The 15,716-nt window shown below is 44.3% G+C and overlaps 1 protein-coding gene across 2 annotated transcripts in view; it reads right to left on the reverse strand.

The window, feature by feature from the left end:
- The window catches only part of CCNY (cyclin Y), a 124,944-nt gene extending 120,647 nt beyond the window's left edge, over positions 1–4,297 (reverse strand). The window contains exon 1 of one of the 2 annotated variants that reach the window (XM_068673509.1): positions 3,692–4,297. In XM_068673509.1, the coding sequence (XP_068529610.1) occupies positions 3,692–3,845 (154 nt within the window). In that variant the 5' untranslated portion in view covers positions 3,846–4,297. The remainder of the gene's footprint in view (positions 1–3,691) is intronic. The other variant, XM_068673511.1, reaches the window with a different exon arrangement.
- Between the last annotated feature and the right edge of the window lie 11,419 nt (positions 4,298–15,716).

Consider the following 15,716-nt stretch of genomic DNA (forward strand, 5'->3'; position numbering starts at 1 on the left):
AAAGAACAAAAAAAGGCTTTAAAAAAACAGTCCAGTCTTAGTAGTCTGTGCATTATACAGTAAAAAAATTAACATGACTGGCACATGATGAAAAGGGCTGAAGAGGTTTATCTGTGATGCCCAGTTGCACAGGATGACATTATCTGAGTTAGCAATGAAAAATGACCTAGTGACATTAGCAGGAGTTTACAAAGAGGAAAAAAAAATCATAGGGTCTTTTTTTGGGGGGAGAGGGAAGGAAGAGACAGGTGGAGGGTGTAATCATTAAGTACCATCTTCCCTTACAATGGCCTAGGAACCCTCCAGCTAGCCTCATTTTGCCCAATTTAACTATGAGGTAGAGCAGCCTCGCTTCATGCCATCTTATCTGTGTCAAGATATCCTGTGTCCCGTCCCTACAGCTCCTTACTTGAGACGCTTACTATGGAAATCATGCCCCCAACAGGGAAATCACGCCTGACAGCCCCCTTTTCCAGCTCAGCTTTTGCACGAGATAAGGCAGCAGCGCGTCTGGCTGGGCGAGCTGCTGGGGTACAGAATGAAGCGCAGCCCACACCGCAGCTAGCCGGAATTTAAGCACGCAGCCGAGCCACTTCCATGGCATGCACATACAGATGTTTACACAAAACGAGACACAGAACCTGAAATGTCAAGGTTTCTACTGCTTCTACTTACTGCTGTCATCAACACTGTTGTAAAGCAATGTCCTGTTGGCTAAAGGAACTAGGCGCCTGCAAACCTTGAACCTACCACCAGAATTTTCTTGAAGTAGACTTTTAAATGTGAAGCACTGAAAAAAGTCGAAGCTGCCCCTTAACAATCATTATCAAACAGAGCAGGTCGCCAAGGGAGGGTAACCTCTGAACTGTATGTTACCATCATCCTCTTCCTCTGTCTCCAGAGAGAAAAGTCAAAATCTGCTGGGTGGTCTTTGCTATCATGAGCCTGTACAAAAAAAAGGCATCCTGAGGACTACACATTATCGAGAGAGTCAACTGGGCATGTGTGGAGTCTTAAAGAAGTCAGTTACCTTTTAGAAATTTTAGGAAAAACCATAAAAGACCGTAAAAGAAAGATAAATCCACCATTAACATTCTCTGGCATAAGTCATTTGATAAATTGCTCCCATTCTATCTTCTTTCAAAATTCCCTTCTCTTTCAGGTATCACTTCATAAACAGTTGTGAAGCATTACAGAAATGGAGATTTTCTGACAAGGTACCACTGACACAGAGATAATATCTTGCTATAAAACCATTCCTAAGGAAGCAGAACTCCACCAGCCATTCTTTGAAAAGCTGCTACTGGATTGGGTTGAATCAGATGAGACGATTTAAAGGCATGACCTTGAAAGCAGATTTGACAAATGTTTCTTTATAAGGTATTTAACACTGGCAAACTTCAAGCAGTTCCACTTCCACCACTACTAACAGTTCCACTTAAACCACTGTTAGAGCTGGGTCACTCCTCCCTCTTTTTCCCCTTTCCCTCTGATACTCCCAGAACCAGGGTCTGCAACAAGGAAAACCACCCATCTCTTAAGAACTCAGAAACAGCCCACAAGTGATTTAAAGGCTTTAAAAGTTCCTGTTCTATTCAAGCAGCTTTACCCACTCCAAAATAAAAAAGTGTCACGACTTTTGCTGACCATGAGCATGAAAGCAACTTCCACGTGAACCACGTTAACTCAGCTGCTGCATGCCACGACTGCTCAGCTCCTGGAAGCAGCACTCGCAGAGCAGAGGCTCGCCAGAGACGTGAATTTGCACTTCTTGTGCCTGGCAGCCTCTGTCACTGGCACCAGGATGGATGGAAGGGCTCTCATTTGAAGAGCAGCAGGAAAAAAGTGTCAGAAACAATCTCGTTCAGTGCATCAGTTGCTATCATCACTTGCTTAAAAAAAAAAAAAAAAGAACATTTGGCAAACACTTGCAATTCGAGAAACTCCTGGAAATAGTTCATGATCTGTGGTAATATCAAGGAATCAGCATCCAGCATTTTCTCTGCATGACACAGATAAGCAGGCTATTGTTCTTCCATTGTTCAAATATCTTTATGCAAATGTAAAATTATTAAAAAAAATCATTATAGCTCCCTGTTAAGAAATTTTCTTTCACCCCCATGACTCGTCTGTGAACGTGTGTGCTGTACAACTTCAAGCAACCTGACCATGAAAACATAACAGGTAGTCTAACAAGAAATAAAATTTCAGAAACACGGTATCCTCTTACTACCCTTAGCAATCAGCCTGCCATCTCTGACTAAAAGACCTGCAGTGAGGATAACTCCAGGGTAGAAGCTCTGCAACAAAGCACACTCCAAAGAGTTGTTTTACCCAGCTCTCTCCAGTTGTTTCATGTCTACAGGCATTTACTGACCACCAGTCTCCTCAGTGACAAGTTATTTCCTGGCCCTTACCCATAAAGAGCAGCAAGATCAGAGCAAGGCACAAAAATGAAACTTGCAATTGTTTGCTCTTTTCAAGAATCAGACAGCTTGCCCATTTGAAAACATGGCACTTCACCAACAGCAGTCTTGGACAAAAAGCAAAAACACACACAAAAAACAAACAAACGACAACAACAACAAAAACATTTAAAAATTACTAATACAAAACGTAACTTGTTAGAACACTAAAAATCCCGCACCAGGATTGAAACATACCACAGTTTAAAGAGAGAAAGAGCAGACACGTGCCTTGGTCCAAGACACGAAACAACCACCCAACACAGATTGTTTCTTGATACAATCACTAAGCTACAGGAAGTTATCTGCATTGTATGCACATCTTAGCAAGCACACGTGCCCTTACTATTTTCACCTATGCCCTTCTCCCATCCAGGGGAGGAAAAAAAAAAAAAAGGCATCAAGAACGAGGCACAAAACCCACACTGATCTGACCAAAAACTTTACTGCAGGATCTGTCGGTATGGATAGAGATGCACGCTGCTACGCTGGACAACGCTGCTGCTGGCAGAATTCATCATTCAGAGCCCAACAATTGCTTCTTTCATTTCCCTGACTTTCTCAGAGCAGACCATTATGTATTTTTTTCCACCTACTGATCCTCTTACACTCCGATTTTTCAGCTGCGTGCAGCAAAGACATCTGAAAAACATTCCGATTTCCAGGACCCAATTCCAGAATTCGGAGAAATACCCTTACCCAGAGCGGGCACCCATCCGCTACCAGGGGCTTCACGACCTCCCCAGTGCCAGGCTTAGCACAGAACCGTGCTAAAACCCCCATCACATAAGCTATGAAAATAAAAACCCTGGCGGGCAAAGTCGCTCCTCCTGGCGTGGGCACTGCCCCGGGACGCCGCTGACCTTCCCCAGGTGAGGCTGTGGGGTCAGTGCTGCCGGTAACCGGGGCCCCTACAGCCTGAGGGGGTTCAGCTCCTCCTGCTCTGAGGGGCCGGGGAGCAGCCCCTGCGGCTTCTGCCGGCCGCCGGCGATATGCGCGACAGGCGACAGTCGCGACAGGCCCGGCTCCGCGCAGCCCAGCCCAGGCGTCCCCCAGCACCCCGCTGAGGTGCCGCAGGGCTCGGGCACCGCACCCCGGCGCCACACGGCCGGGGCTGGGACGCGGGGACACCGCGGCCGGGCAGGGCGAGGGGACGGGGAGCGAGGGGGGGGAGCGGAGCGGAGCGGAGCCCCCCCGGGGTTCGCCGCCCGCCCGCCCGCCCTCACCGTCGATGTTCTCCCGGTCGCTGATGTGCTGCAGGTTGCAGCCCGTGTCCTCCCGGCTCAGGTCGGCCTCGGGGCGGTAGGACTCCAGCCGGGAGTGGGCATTCCTGCGCAGCTTGGGGCTGGAGGAGACGCAGCAGGAGGTGGTGTTCCCCATCTTCGCGGCTCCAGCCCACCCCGGCCGGGGAGGAGGCGAGGGGCGGCCGGTCAGCAGCAGCAGCAGCAGCAGCAGCGGCGGCGGCGGGCGGCCATGGGCGAGGAGGAGGAGGAGGAGGAGGACAAGGAGGAGGATGGGGAGAGGCGGCGGCTGCGGCGCCCTGCGGCTGCACTCGCCGGCGGCTCCCGCCGCTGGGTCATCCGAGGCGGCAGCCCCGCGGCGAGGGCTGCGGCAGCGGAGGGCGAGCTAAGCGCTGCTGCGCGGCCGGGCGGCGCAGGGCCGGCCGAGGCACAGCCCCATCGCCGGGCGGCGGGGCCGCCGCGCTCCTCCTCCGCCCCCGCGGGCCCCCCTCACCCCCTCGGCACCGCGGCAGCCGCAGCGGCAGCGGCAGCAGCAGCAGCAGCAGCCGCCCCGGGCGGCCTCCGCCAAGCGGTTCCGGTTCAAGCGGGCGGTGCCGCCTCCCGCTCGGGCCGCCGGCCGTGCCCGGCTCTCCGGGGGCTGAGGGGCGGCCCCCGAGCCTGCCGCCTGCCCGCTGCCGGGCGGCTCCGAGCCCCCTGGGGGGTTCCGTGAGGTGAACACGAAGCACGGGGATGGCCGAAGGGAGCGGCGGGGCCGAGGTGGAGGATCCCGGGCGGCGCTTCACGCCCTGAGGGCCGCGGCTCCCCACACACAGCCCCGCTGCTGCCCCTCGGGTGCTGCCCCTCACGGCAGCGGCCCCGTGCCCCCCAGCAGCCGGGTGTGTCCTCGGCTTCGTCAGGAATTCAGAGCATCACGGAATCATAAAGGTTGAAGAGGTTGGGAAAGGCCTCCAAGATCATCTGGTCCAACCACTAAACCACGTCCCCAAGCACCACGTCCAACCTCTCCTTGATCACCCCCAGGGACGGTGACACCTCCACCTCCCTGGGCAACCCGTCCCAACGCCTGACTGCTCTTTCTGAGAAGAAATGTCCCCAAATTTCCAACCTAAAGCTCCCCTGGTGCAATTTGAGGCCATTCCCTCGAGTCCTATCACTAATTATATGTGAGAAGAGGCTGATCCCCAGCTCCCCACTCCACTGTTGGTCATAGATGAGTGGACAGAGAGCGTGCAACCGACTGGTGATGTGCCCCTACCATGTATTCAGAGCCTTCCCAGTCAAAATCCCTTTCCCCAGTATCAGTGTAATCCTAACGATGGAGACTGTGGATGTTTCTCATTAGTTTTGTTTTCTAATCTTTATAAATCTGAGCAAATCTTGTGACTACTGGAGGTCTGAGTCATGGTAGTCAAACGGTTTCACTGATAATTCGATTACAGAGAGACACAATTGTGTCTTTGTAAATAATGCCCCAAGTTGGATAATTACATGAAAGATTTCAAGTTTTCATACTACATTTTTTTTCAGATCACACATTGCAAAGAAAAAATATTTTTTATTCAGTGTTTCAATGTTTATTTGATACAAATGTACTCTGCTGGGGTACAAAACAATAAAGAAAAATTACATTTTAAAAAACATGTTGTGGATGGGGTTCTGTAAATAACTCTGCGATACCCCGCAGCAGCAAGGTACAGCTGTTTGTTACATTGTCCTTTTGTGTTTGAGCAATGCAAGATGAAAAATACGTTTAGTATCTTTCGTGTGTTAGTCTCTTCTGTAGCCTGCGTCCAAACAAAAGGAAATTAAGCATTTGCTGGTGCTGTGCCTTAGAAATATTGTCCCATAGTAGGATGTAATGTCAACTAGCCCTTTCCACCACTACCACGTCGGTCTCTGCAACCATCAGGCATACCCAGCTCCTCAGCTGGAGGGCTGGAGCTGCTCCCGAGCCCGCTGCCAGCCCGCTCTTCTGCTCAGACCAGGACATGGCATAAACCGCGCTCACCTCGCCAGAGCCGATTAATTCACAGATGGTCATAAGCAGTCATCAGAAAAAAAAAATCAAAAACAACTTTGCAAGAATCAAATCTATCCTAGGATACGTAAAATAGAAAAATAAACTGTTAGCAAAATGTCTAGCTCACACCTCACAGGGCTTCTAACATCTCTAAATCTATTATAACAAATCCTTAGTCAAATCTTTATGTTGTACATATTCCTCAGTTTTCATAATCTTTGAAACAAACCAGGCAACAACATAATGATGGAGATGGGTTAACTGCAAAGTCTTCTTATCTAACTAGATAAACTAAAGACAATATTTTCTTCATTAGAAACAAATGATTTAAACTTCAGTCCATATACTTTAAAGGTAAACATTAAAAATGTTTTAAAATATAAAATATTTAATACTTGTGATCACCAGTTGTGACCACGTAATCACTATGTAGCAACCTATTTTCCTGCTTGCAATCTCTTGTTCTGAATTTTTCATATGCCTTTATTCCTCCTCTCGCCCTAAGAGCTTGCTGAAGTACGTTCTAATGGCAAAGGTGCTACAATGCCTACTTAAGGATAAGGTCAAGGAAAAGGAACACTCCTCTAGGGTAATGGTCTCACGCTGGTATCTAAGCGCCGAGACAAGTAAATAAATGAAATACGTCAGGAAAGCATGTTTGGTTTTCAGTTGTGACAACTTTATTTCAGCTGTATCAGGTGTGTAAAGTAAATTATTATTTGATAAATGTTGGCACCGTAAAGCAAGAACAGTTCACTGTACCTCATGACTTGCTTAGATGTCGTGTTTCAAAAGATGATCTTTTGTGTCTTTCCTTGCTTGGAGACCATTCTGTCCTTTAAGTTTAAGGTTATGTATTTTCATGAGTTTTTCCTCCCAAGGGACTTAATGCATCAGCTGAGGAACGCCATAAAGCACCTAAAACTAAGGCCAAGGCTGGTCAGTGCTGAACTACCTCTGTTTACAAAGGGCTTCTTCCTGCATAAAGATATTTTTTAATCTGTAGCATCTCCACTATATGGCAGACAATGTACTTTTATAGGTTTAATGTTAATAATGTGACCCATTAAATTTTGTTCTTGAAGTCTTCCTGGTACGTCATCAAAAAATGTAGAAGATGTAGGTCACTGTTTTGCTTAGAAAAGGTTTTTACCTATTTGAGGTACAAAGAAGTAATAAATATTTTTTAACCCCAAAGTACTTTCTGCTTGCAAACATAATGATATAGGAAACACAGGTTAAAAAAATAAAATGAAATCCTTTAAAATAAAGGTTTGGTGACAACTAGATGTTCTGACTCTAGGTTGTCTTCCAGATTCACTCTGAGAAATTTGTGTCATACAATACCTTCCCCACACTGCCACCTAATGTTTAATAGGAGTCCTACTAACAATTTAGGCATTAAAGTCTAAGATGCTATATTGCCAAATTTATCTCAGGGTTAATTGTTGTATGGGATTTTTTTTTAGAAGAAAGCTTAAAATGAACATTCCTACATACAAATGTGAAAAGTGATTTGGCTGGTCGACTGAATCATACCCTAACCTCTGTTTACAGTCATGCCTAAATTTATTTTGACTAGAATATTAACTAGCACAGCAGTGATGAACAGCCGAGGGATGTTAATTATCAACCCTCTGATTTTTTTTATTATTATTTGTTACTTATGTTGCAATCCCCAATTCAGTGGCAGCAAAAGACTTTCTTCCTCAAGGCAAGTTCTTCCCACTTGATTCTGACCCAACCAGGAAGGCGAAGTCTTCGCATTCCTCTAGAGGATGCGTTCACCCATCACGGCTCAGACTTCACTTAGATGTGTGGGTTCGGGTAGACTACTTCTGGGGCACATTCCCTCTTTGTTTAGGGTGTTGAGTCTTCTAGGATTAAGGCAGTCTTCTCTTTCTGGAAGGAAGTTTTCCAGTGCTTGCCAAAAAATGTCCTTTCAGCCATGTCACAAGCTATCTGGAGCCCCTCCTATGCTTACCCCAACCATGATGCTGTCATCAGAGGCACCTGGAGGTTTGTATGGTACTTGGCAGAGTGATCCTGCAGTGACCAGTCACAGGTCTTAACAAGACTTAACAAGAATTGTGTAAATTATGGAGTTCCTGCTCAGTGTTACCTAACTGAAAACATTTCAAATGGATTTTCGTCAACTGAAGGCAGCCCTTTGGTGAACGGCACTCTTGTATCTTAGTGAGTAAGCAGCTTTTCTGACTCTGAGAGCAGCACATGGAGTAAATCACGATTTCTTTTGAACGCAAAGGGCAAAATTCAGGCTATCTACTATATGTATTTAACTGCCGTGCATGAATTAGGATGTTAATCTCCTGCCAGCTACTGAAGAGGTAATATTCTAGGCAGTAAATTAGGGCACAAAGTCACAGTCCTGCTCTGAAGTGTGTGACAACTGGAGAATCCTAGGATAATATATAATAGCCAGATAATATATTATCTGGAGTATTATTGCCAGTTCTCTCACCAAACTGAAATTACTGCAGAAATAGAGAGTATCCCTCAATTAGGGAAAGGCTGATCATTGTTTTGGGTGAAACATTTCATACTGGAATATTTATATATACACTTAACCATTCATACTTTTTTTTTTTTTTATCTCTCCAGGGATGGAACAAGTTAAGATCTGTGCCTGGAGGCAGTCAGAAGCCCAGGCATTGTGCACGAGGAAAGATCACCCGCACAGCACAGAGCTGCAGTTTGGCAGAGGAGGAAAGCGGGAACAAAGCAAACTGTACCAGGGAAGCTTTTGTGGGGGAAGGCACAGGCAATTGGATTTAACCATCTGGGTGGAATTTGACTGGATTAGCTTTGGCACAGTTTCACATAGTCTTAATTCATCAGTGAATGGAGTAACTATATTGGAAAACTACTGGGGAAAAACAACATTGCCCCTGATGCTACTGTCATAAGCAGATACAGCACAATCCCATACAATGTCTCTCTCTGTTTTTCTCTCTTCATTGTCTCTCTAGCTAGTTGTTTGTTTTTGTTTTTTTTTCTTGTGCCAGTGTGTGTCTTCCCATATCAGGATTGGCTGCCTTTTCTTGGTCTGAGATCTTGGCATGTAAAGAGCTATAATTACCCAATAGTATGGCATGATGACTACTAGCAAGGGTGGGACTGCCTCCTCTTGAACAATAAAACCCCTTGTATAGCAAAGCCTAACTAAACAAAACAAAATAACGTGTAAAAACAGACAGTGCTGCCACAAAGGGCTTTGCCAACTGGAGAGTCTATATGGAGTATGAATAAGAAGCTACTGTGTTTTAGTCCTTTCTGCTTGTGAAAGATCCTGCTCTGTAAAGAGGTATCTGTTAATGTGTTCTGATTTCATACAGGTCTAGGCAAGGGTAACTCCTTCAGTTTCAATGAAGCTGCTTGCAATTTATGCAAGGAATGAGAACTGAACCAGGAACAGAAACTTAGGTTAGCATGTTCAGACATATTTTATTCTCAAATTCATCTTAAAAATATGTAATTTTGAAAGAATAAACTTTCACCCAACTCTCAACACACAGCACTTTTGAGTATCAGTCATGGCAGCTTGTAGTTGCAAACAGTTGTGTGTAACATGAGCTAATATGTTAATATGCAAGGAATTTAAGTATTTAGAAGTATAGCTCACTGTACACAGATATGCTCAGGCTGAGCCCTTTATATGAAGGAAAGCATCAGGGAAGCATCTTACTTTAGCTCTCAGTTCCCTAGAAGACCAGCCTTTTTAACTAGAATAGTGCAAAGCTGTGTTTGAAGAACTGATTCAAAGAAAAATTAAAGGTTTCAGAGACAGGGAACCAAGCTGAATGCTGTGAACTGTACCGACTCATCTCAAGAATTGCCCCCATGAAACACATTCTCAAACTGATTAAATTTCTAGTATCATCTTCTATATAGAGGTGAAAATAGACTTTCCTCAGTTAATTTTCAAATTACGAGGTGAAACAAAAAAGTGAGGAAATTCTCAGCATGAAAATTAAAGCTCTTAAAGTGTTCAAGCTTTCAGCAGAGAAGTGTCCAGGCATAAGCCTTATTGATCTTTAGCAGAGTACTACAATTGTGAATACCTGTAGGAACACACTTGGAATTGTAGAATTGTAACATTACTCTCCTCAAGAAAAATCCCCTGTTTCTGTGCATATGCCTGGAAAATACAGAAAATGGAAACAGAGGTAAAACAAACGAACAACAAAAAACACACACACAAAAATGAATTAATGCACTTAACAAAATAGCAGATATGTCAGTTTGAGTGTGTATTTCATAAATATTTTATTCAACCTTCTCAGATCCTGTAGAGATTAGGCAATACCCCATCCTTTGAAAAATAATGTAAAATTTAAAACTGTTCACCTAAATGGGGGAAAAGCTTTCCTTTATTTTTCTATTTGAACAGTGAATTCTGTCCGCTATCAATGCACATTGGTCCCAGTGCCCTTTGAAAGAAAAGGCTGGACTACAAAAATAATGCTAACCTCAGTGTATGATTTTCAAAGTCCTCTTCCTCTCAATTAAAAAAGTACCAAGGACATAACCAATCCTTCAGAGTTAAAATTAAGGCTCCCATATCATAGAATCATGGAATGGTCTGGGTTGGAAGAGACCTTAAAGATCACCCAGTTCCAACCCCCCTGCCATGGGCAGGGACACCTCCCACCAGCCCAGGTTGCCCAAAGCCCCATCCAGCCTGGCCTTGAGCACCTCCAGGGATGGGGCATCCACAGCTTCTCTGGACAGCCTGTGCCAGTGCCTCACCACCCTCTGAGCAAATAATTTCCTCCTAACCTCTATTATAAATCTCCCCTTTTTAAATTTAAAACCATTCCCCTTTGTCCTGTCACTATCTGACTGACGAAAAAGTTGTTCTCCATCTTTTTTATAAGCTCCCTTTAACTATTGAAAAGCTTCAGTGATGTCTCCCTGGAGTCTTCTCTTCTTCAGGCTGAACAGCCCCAGCTCAGATTTTCTTCATAGCAGAGGTGCTCCAGCCCTCTGATCATCCTCGTGGCCCTCCTCAGGACCCGCTCTAACAGCCCCACACCCTTCTTGTGCTGGGGGCCCCAGATCTGGATGCCAGACTCTAAGTGGGGCCTCACAAGGGCAGAGCAGAGGGGCACAATCACCTCCCTCCCCTGCTGCCCACCTCTCTGTTGATGCAGCCCAGGGTGCAATTGGTTTTCTGGGCTGTAAAAGCACACTGTTGGTTCATGCCAAGCTTTTCATCCACCAGAAACCCCAAGTCCTTCTCTGCAGGTCTTCTCTCGATGAGTTCTTCTCCCAGTCTGCCCTCATGACTGGGATTGCCCTGACCCAGGTGCAGCACCTCGCACTTGGACTTGTGAACCTCAGCAGGTTCACATGAGCCCACTTCTCAAGCTCGTCCAGGTCCCTTTGGATGGTATCCCTCCCTTCTGTTATAACTGCACCGCTCAGCTTGGTGTCATCTGCAAACTTGCTGAGGGTGCACTCGATCCCACTGTCTATGCTGTGGATAAAGCTATTAAACAGCACTGGTCCCAAGGCAGACCCCTGAGGGACACCACTTGGGCCTGAGGGCCTCCATCTGGATGTAGAGCCATTGACCACCACTCCCTGGATGTGGCTTTCAAGCCAACTCCTCATCCACCAAATGCTCCGCCCTTCAAATCCACCTCTTTCCAGTGTGGAGAACAGGATGTCATGTGGGACCGCGTTGAAGGCCTTGCAGAAGTCCAGGTAGATTCACAGAATTTCTAGGTTGGAAGAGACCTCAAGATCATCGAGTCCAACCTCTGTCCTAACGCTAACAGTCCCCACTAAACCATATCCCTAAGCTCCACATCTAAACGTCTTTTGAAGACTTCCAGGGATGGTGACTCCACCACCTCCCTGGGCAGCCTGTTCCAGTGTCTAACAACCCTTTCAGTAAAGAAGTTCTTCCTAACATAGATGACATGAGTCAGTCTTCCCTTGTCAGCTGATGCAGTCACTCCATCATAGAAGACCACCAGACTGGTCAGTCTGGTGGCAGAGCTCTGCTGGCACTCTTGGATCACCTCCTTGTCCTGCATGTGCCTTGACATTGCTTCCAGGATCTTCCCAGGCACAGAGGTGAGGTTCACCAGTTCCCCCGAGTCCTCGTTTCTGCCTCTTTGGAAAATGGGAGTGATATCAATGTTCAAGATTTTTCCTCCAAAAAGGAAGAGCCAGCATGATTTTAAAATCTCTTTCCATTTCTGTGAAGGAAAAAAAAAAAAAAAAAAAAAAGGAAGAGAAGGCTGCCTCCTTTAGCCAGGTGAAGTTTATTTCCATTTCAGTTGCTATTAGCAAGCTGTCAGCCAGACACATCATGGGTCATCTGAAATACAACTTAAACTGTATTTTGCCACAAAACTTTCTGCTTATTTATTTTCTATATTTTAAACTATGTCACCACAGGGGTAGTAGCACTGCCTGCTTTATTTTTGAGAATAACAACACATTGATTTGCATGCAGTCAAGGAACCAAATTCACTTTTCTGCTCCTCTGTAAACTGTGTGCAAGACATTCAAAAACCCTTCATCCATTTCTTAGATCCCTTTCACTGCATCAGGAGTAATATCTCACTATCTCAGACGATATTTGTAAGCCTAAAATCCTGAAAACAGCAAGTTGTTCATGTGTCATAGAAAAGGGGACCAAGTAAATAAAATGGCAGAATCCTGTCATCATAGATATTCTACCTTATCACGGTGCTTGAGGTGCACTGTAATGATGCCTGATGCAGACAGTGCCCGTACCTGTCATTCAACGTGAAACAAGCTCTGGTATGTTGTAACACATTTTGCCACTTGCGTAGCATATTAACTTTGCTGTCATCATCACTCAACAAGCAGATACATCAGCTGACTGCAGAAATGCCAACATGAGAGTGTAAGTTCATAGGTTAAAAAAAAAAAAAGGTCATCTTTTCTCTATAAATAGAGTCAGTCTAAATCACCAGAGTCTGCAATATGGGCCTGGGAAAATTAGTCACTGACCTACAAACACTTCCCACTGGATGTCTGTGAATCCATTTCACACAGTTAAAAGTGACAAGAGCCAGAGCAGATAAAGAAACAGAACCATATGGTAAAATAAAGAATAGACTGTCCTAGCAAACGTGTAAATAAAACCGAGAAGTAACAAAACCATATTAATACCATTGTGTAATTGTTCTAAATAGTCAAAAGGCAAAATGGCTTGTTTAAAGATATTTTTTAATAAAAATAAAAACCAGGGAATACTTTTCAAACTGTTTAAGAGGAGGTGATTATATATTTTCACCACTCTGCAGTCCTTGAAGCAGCTCTGGAATTGTAGCAGCTGGCAAGCCAGAAGGCTTTAAGATCTGCTGCTGCATCTAGGAATCTATGGTTGAACAGGGGACTCAGCACAGCAACTTCTGTAGAAAACTGCTGACTAATATTGGCAAGAACCTAGTCTGAATTATACTTTAAGTAACTGAGAATACAATTACTGAAGACAGTTTTATCTCAGATAAGGATCTACCTTGCTGTTTTTCCTTCTAAGTTAATGCTGCCCTTTTCTGCTGGAACTCTTCATTTAACAGTTTCCCAAAATGTCCCCTTTGATATACCTCTATCAGTCATAAAACACCTTCAGGGGGATGTGCTACAGGACATAAAGTGCATGCATTAGAAAGGCATTTTTTCTCTGGCCCAGTTCACTGCATCACCGGGTTTATTGCAGCATAATTTTGTTGCAGTTACAAAAGCGACGCTGTTAAAGATAACTTACTAATTCAGTGATGAGCCTGTCCCTTTATTTTAAAGCTACTTAACTGAAAAGGATTTAGAGGCACCATTTTTTACATTTCAGGAACTTGGAACTGTCTCACATTTTGACAATGTATTAAGTTCTAATGATGAAAATGAAAGCACATTACAACATATGATTGTGAATTATAGCTCTGCTAGATATACTTGGCTGAAAAAGCAGATGACAGACCTCACTTTTGTTTTCTAAAAACAGAAAAACATCTTGTATAATTCAGGGCAGAACATCTGTATACAAGCATATGCACAATTTCTTTACATTTTATTATAGACCTTCTAAAACAGCAGCAAGATCTCTTCAGTAAGTAGCAAAAGCACAATTAAAGAAGGCTGCTTTTGTTTCTGCAATGGGTGAATTGTGTGATTTGCAGAATTTGGTGCAAGATTACAATGCAAAATTCTTTGGAAGGCTTTGGCAGTTCAGATCAGGTTTCACAGTTACCCCTTGGAGCTTTAAAGCTGAAGAAATGCAGTCTTTGGACTTGATATATTCAAATTATACAAGTTTACATATACAAATTATACAATTCAAGCCCCTAACCTCAACCTTTGTTATCTTTGACCATAGGAGCATTACTAAAGGTCCATCTCACTGGCTAAACGTGGTGGTTTATCCATAATGATGGCACAGTATTTTCTTTAGCTGGTTTAATAATTTTCCCAGTTGTTTAGACTGAGACATGTTAAGAATTTGCAACTTGTATGGGATTCTCTACGTTGCTAAAGGACACCTATTTGTTGGTGGCTACTTTTTCTCATCAAATATGTGCTGGCATAGCGTTTAGGATAAATCATGCTGCTGGCCACAGTGTAGCCTACAAAAGAACATCTTATACATGACAGTAATGCAAAATACATCTTCTATCATTCATGTGGAGTGCTAGGGCTCACAGACTCTGAGTTTGATCTATACCACTCAGCACACGCCCTCCCACTGACAACAGTGCATAAAATGAAATAAAATAAAATAAAATAAAAATAGAAAAAAAGAAAAAGCCTTGCAGAACCAGGCTCCCCAGGAGCAACCACAGGATGAAAGAGAAGTACAAGCACCAAGTTAACTGTCTGCCTGCAAGTGCTCAATATCCTGCCTCTACACATGCTTGAACGCCACGTACAAATCTGCAGACACCAAGCAGTAAATGTATGCATTTATTCCTGTGGAATAACGAATGCATCGCTAAAAACTGAATCATAAGGTCAGTCAGTGAGGAGAATCCAAATAACTCTAAGGGCTTTGACCAGATGTAGCATGGGCAGAATTATGTTGAGCTATTCACTCCTTGCTCCTCACTCCACCAACCACTGCTCGGTTTTAGCATGTCTGTATTTCTTGAGAATATTCCTATGGTGGATTTTTGGTTAATTTTTTTCTCCTTTTTCAAGGATAACAAATGGATGGCAGGGATAGAACGCAAGCTATCAGACCGTGGTGGTACAAAACCTGATCTGGCTGAAGAACAAGCGGGTTCAAACGCTTGGTCTAAATAAACACAAACCCCATCTCTCTCTCAACCATAGTAAGGCCTGAAACAGAGAAGGACTGCACAACTTGAATCAACTTTTCACGTGGTATCCCTATAAAAGACGCAAGGCTAACAGTATAACACTGTTCTCAGCCAAAGCTTCTGCACATAAAGATGTGCTGTCCTCACTGGCCATCGAACTCAGCACAACTTCCACGTGACTTACAGAATTATCTTGGTAAGGCAATCATCCCCAAAACATTACACAGGAAGTTTAGGCAGGACACAAACTTATCAGGACTTCACTGCTGGCACAGCATGTACAGGTTATTCACGTCCCATCCAAGAACTTGTTAGGTAGAGTAAGAAGAGGAATTAGGTTGAAGGTTCATAGATGTAAGATTCTGAAATCACAGCAGTACATCACAATGGGAGGCATGGATGCCCTCAACTAAGCATTATCGAACATACCTTTACACAAACTCTTGCATCTTTTTTATTTTTTAAAGAAAAAGCATTAGTCCATTACAAACCAATTATTTTTAGCCAGTCACAGCAGGAGGCAGCTGCCTTTGTCACTAACCAGTTCCCCTTATAGAACAGCAAAAAGCACTGTGGAAGAAAGCATCGAGGTGCCAAAGGGTTGCAAGTAGAGATTAATTCTGTCTGTGGGATTTTCTGAGGGAGAAGGACTGTATGTACCTGTCTCTTT

This window comes from Anas acuta, chromosome 2 (assembly GCF_963932015.1).
Source record: "Anas acuta chromosome 2, bAnaAcu1.1, whole genome shotgun sequence".
NCBI lineage: Eukaryota > Metazoa > Chordata > Aves > Anseriformes > Anatidae > Anas > Anas acuta.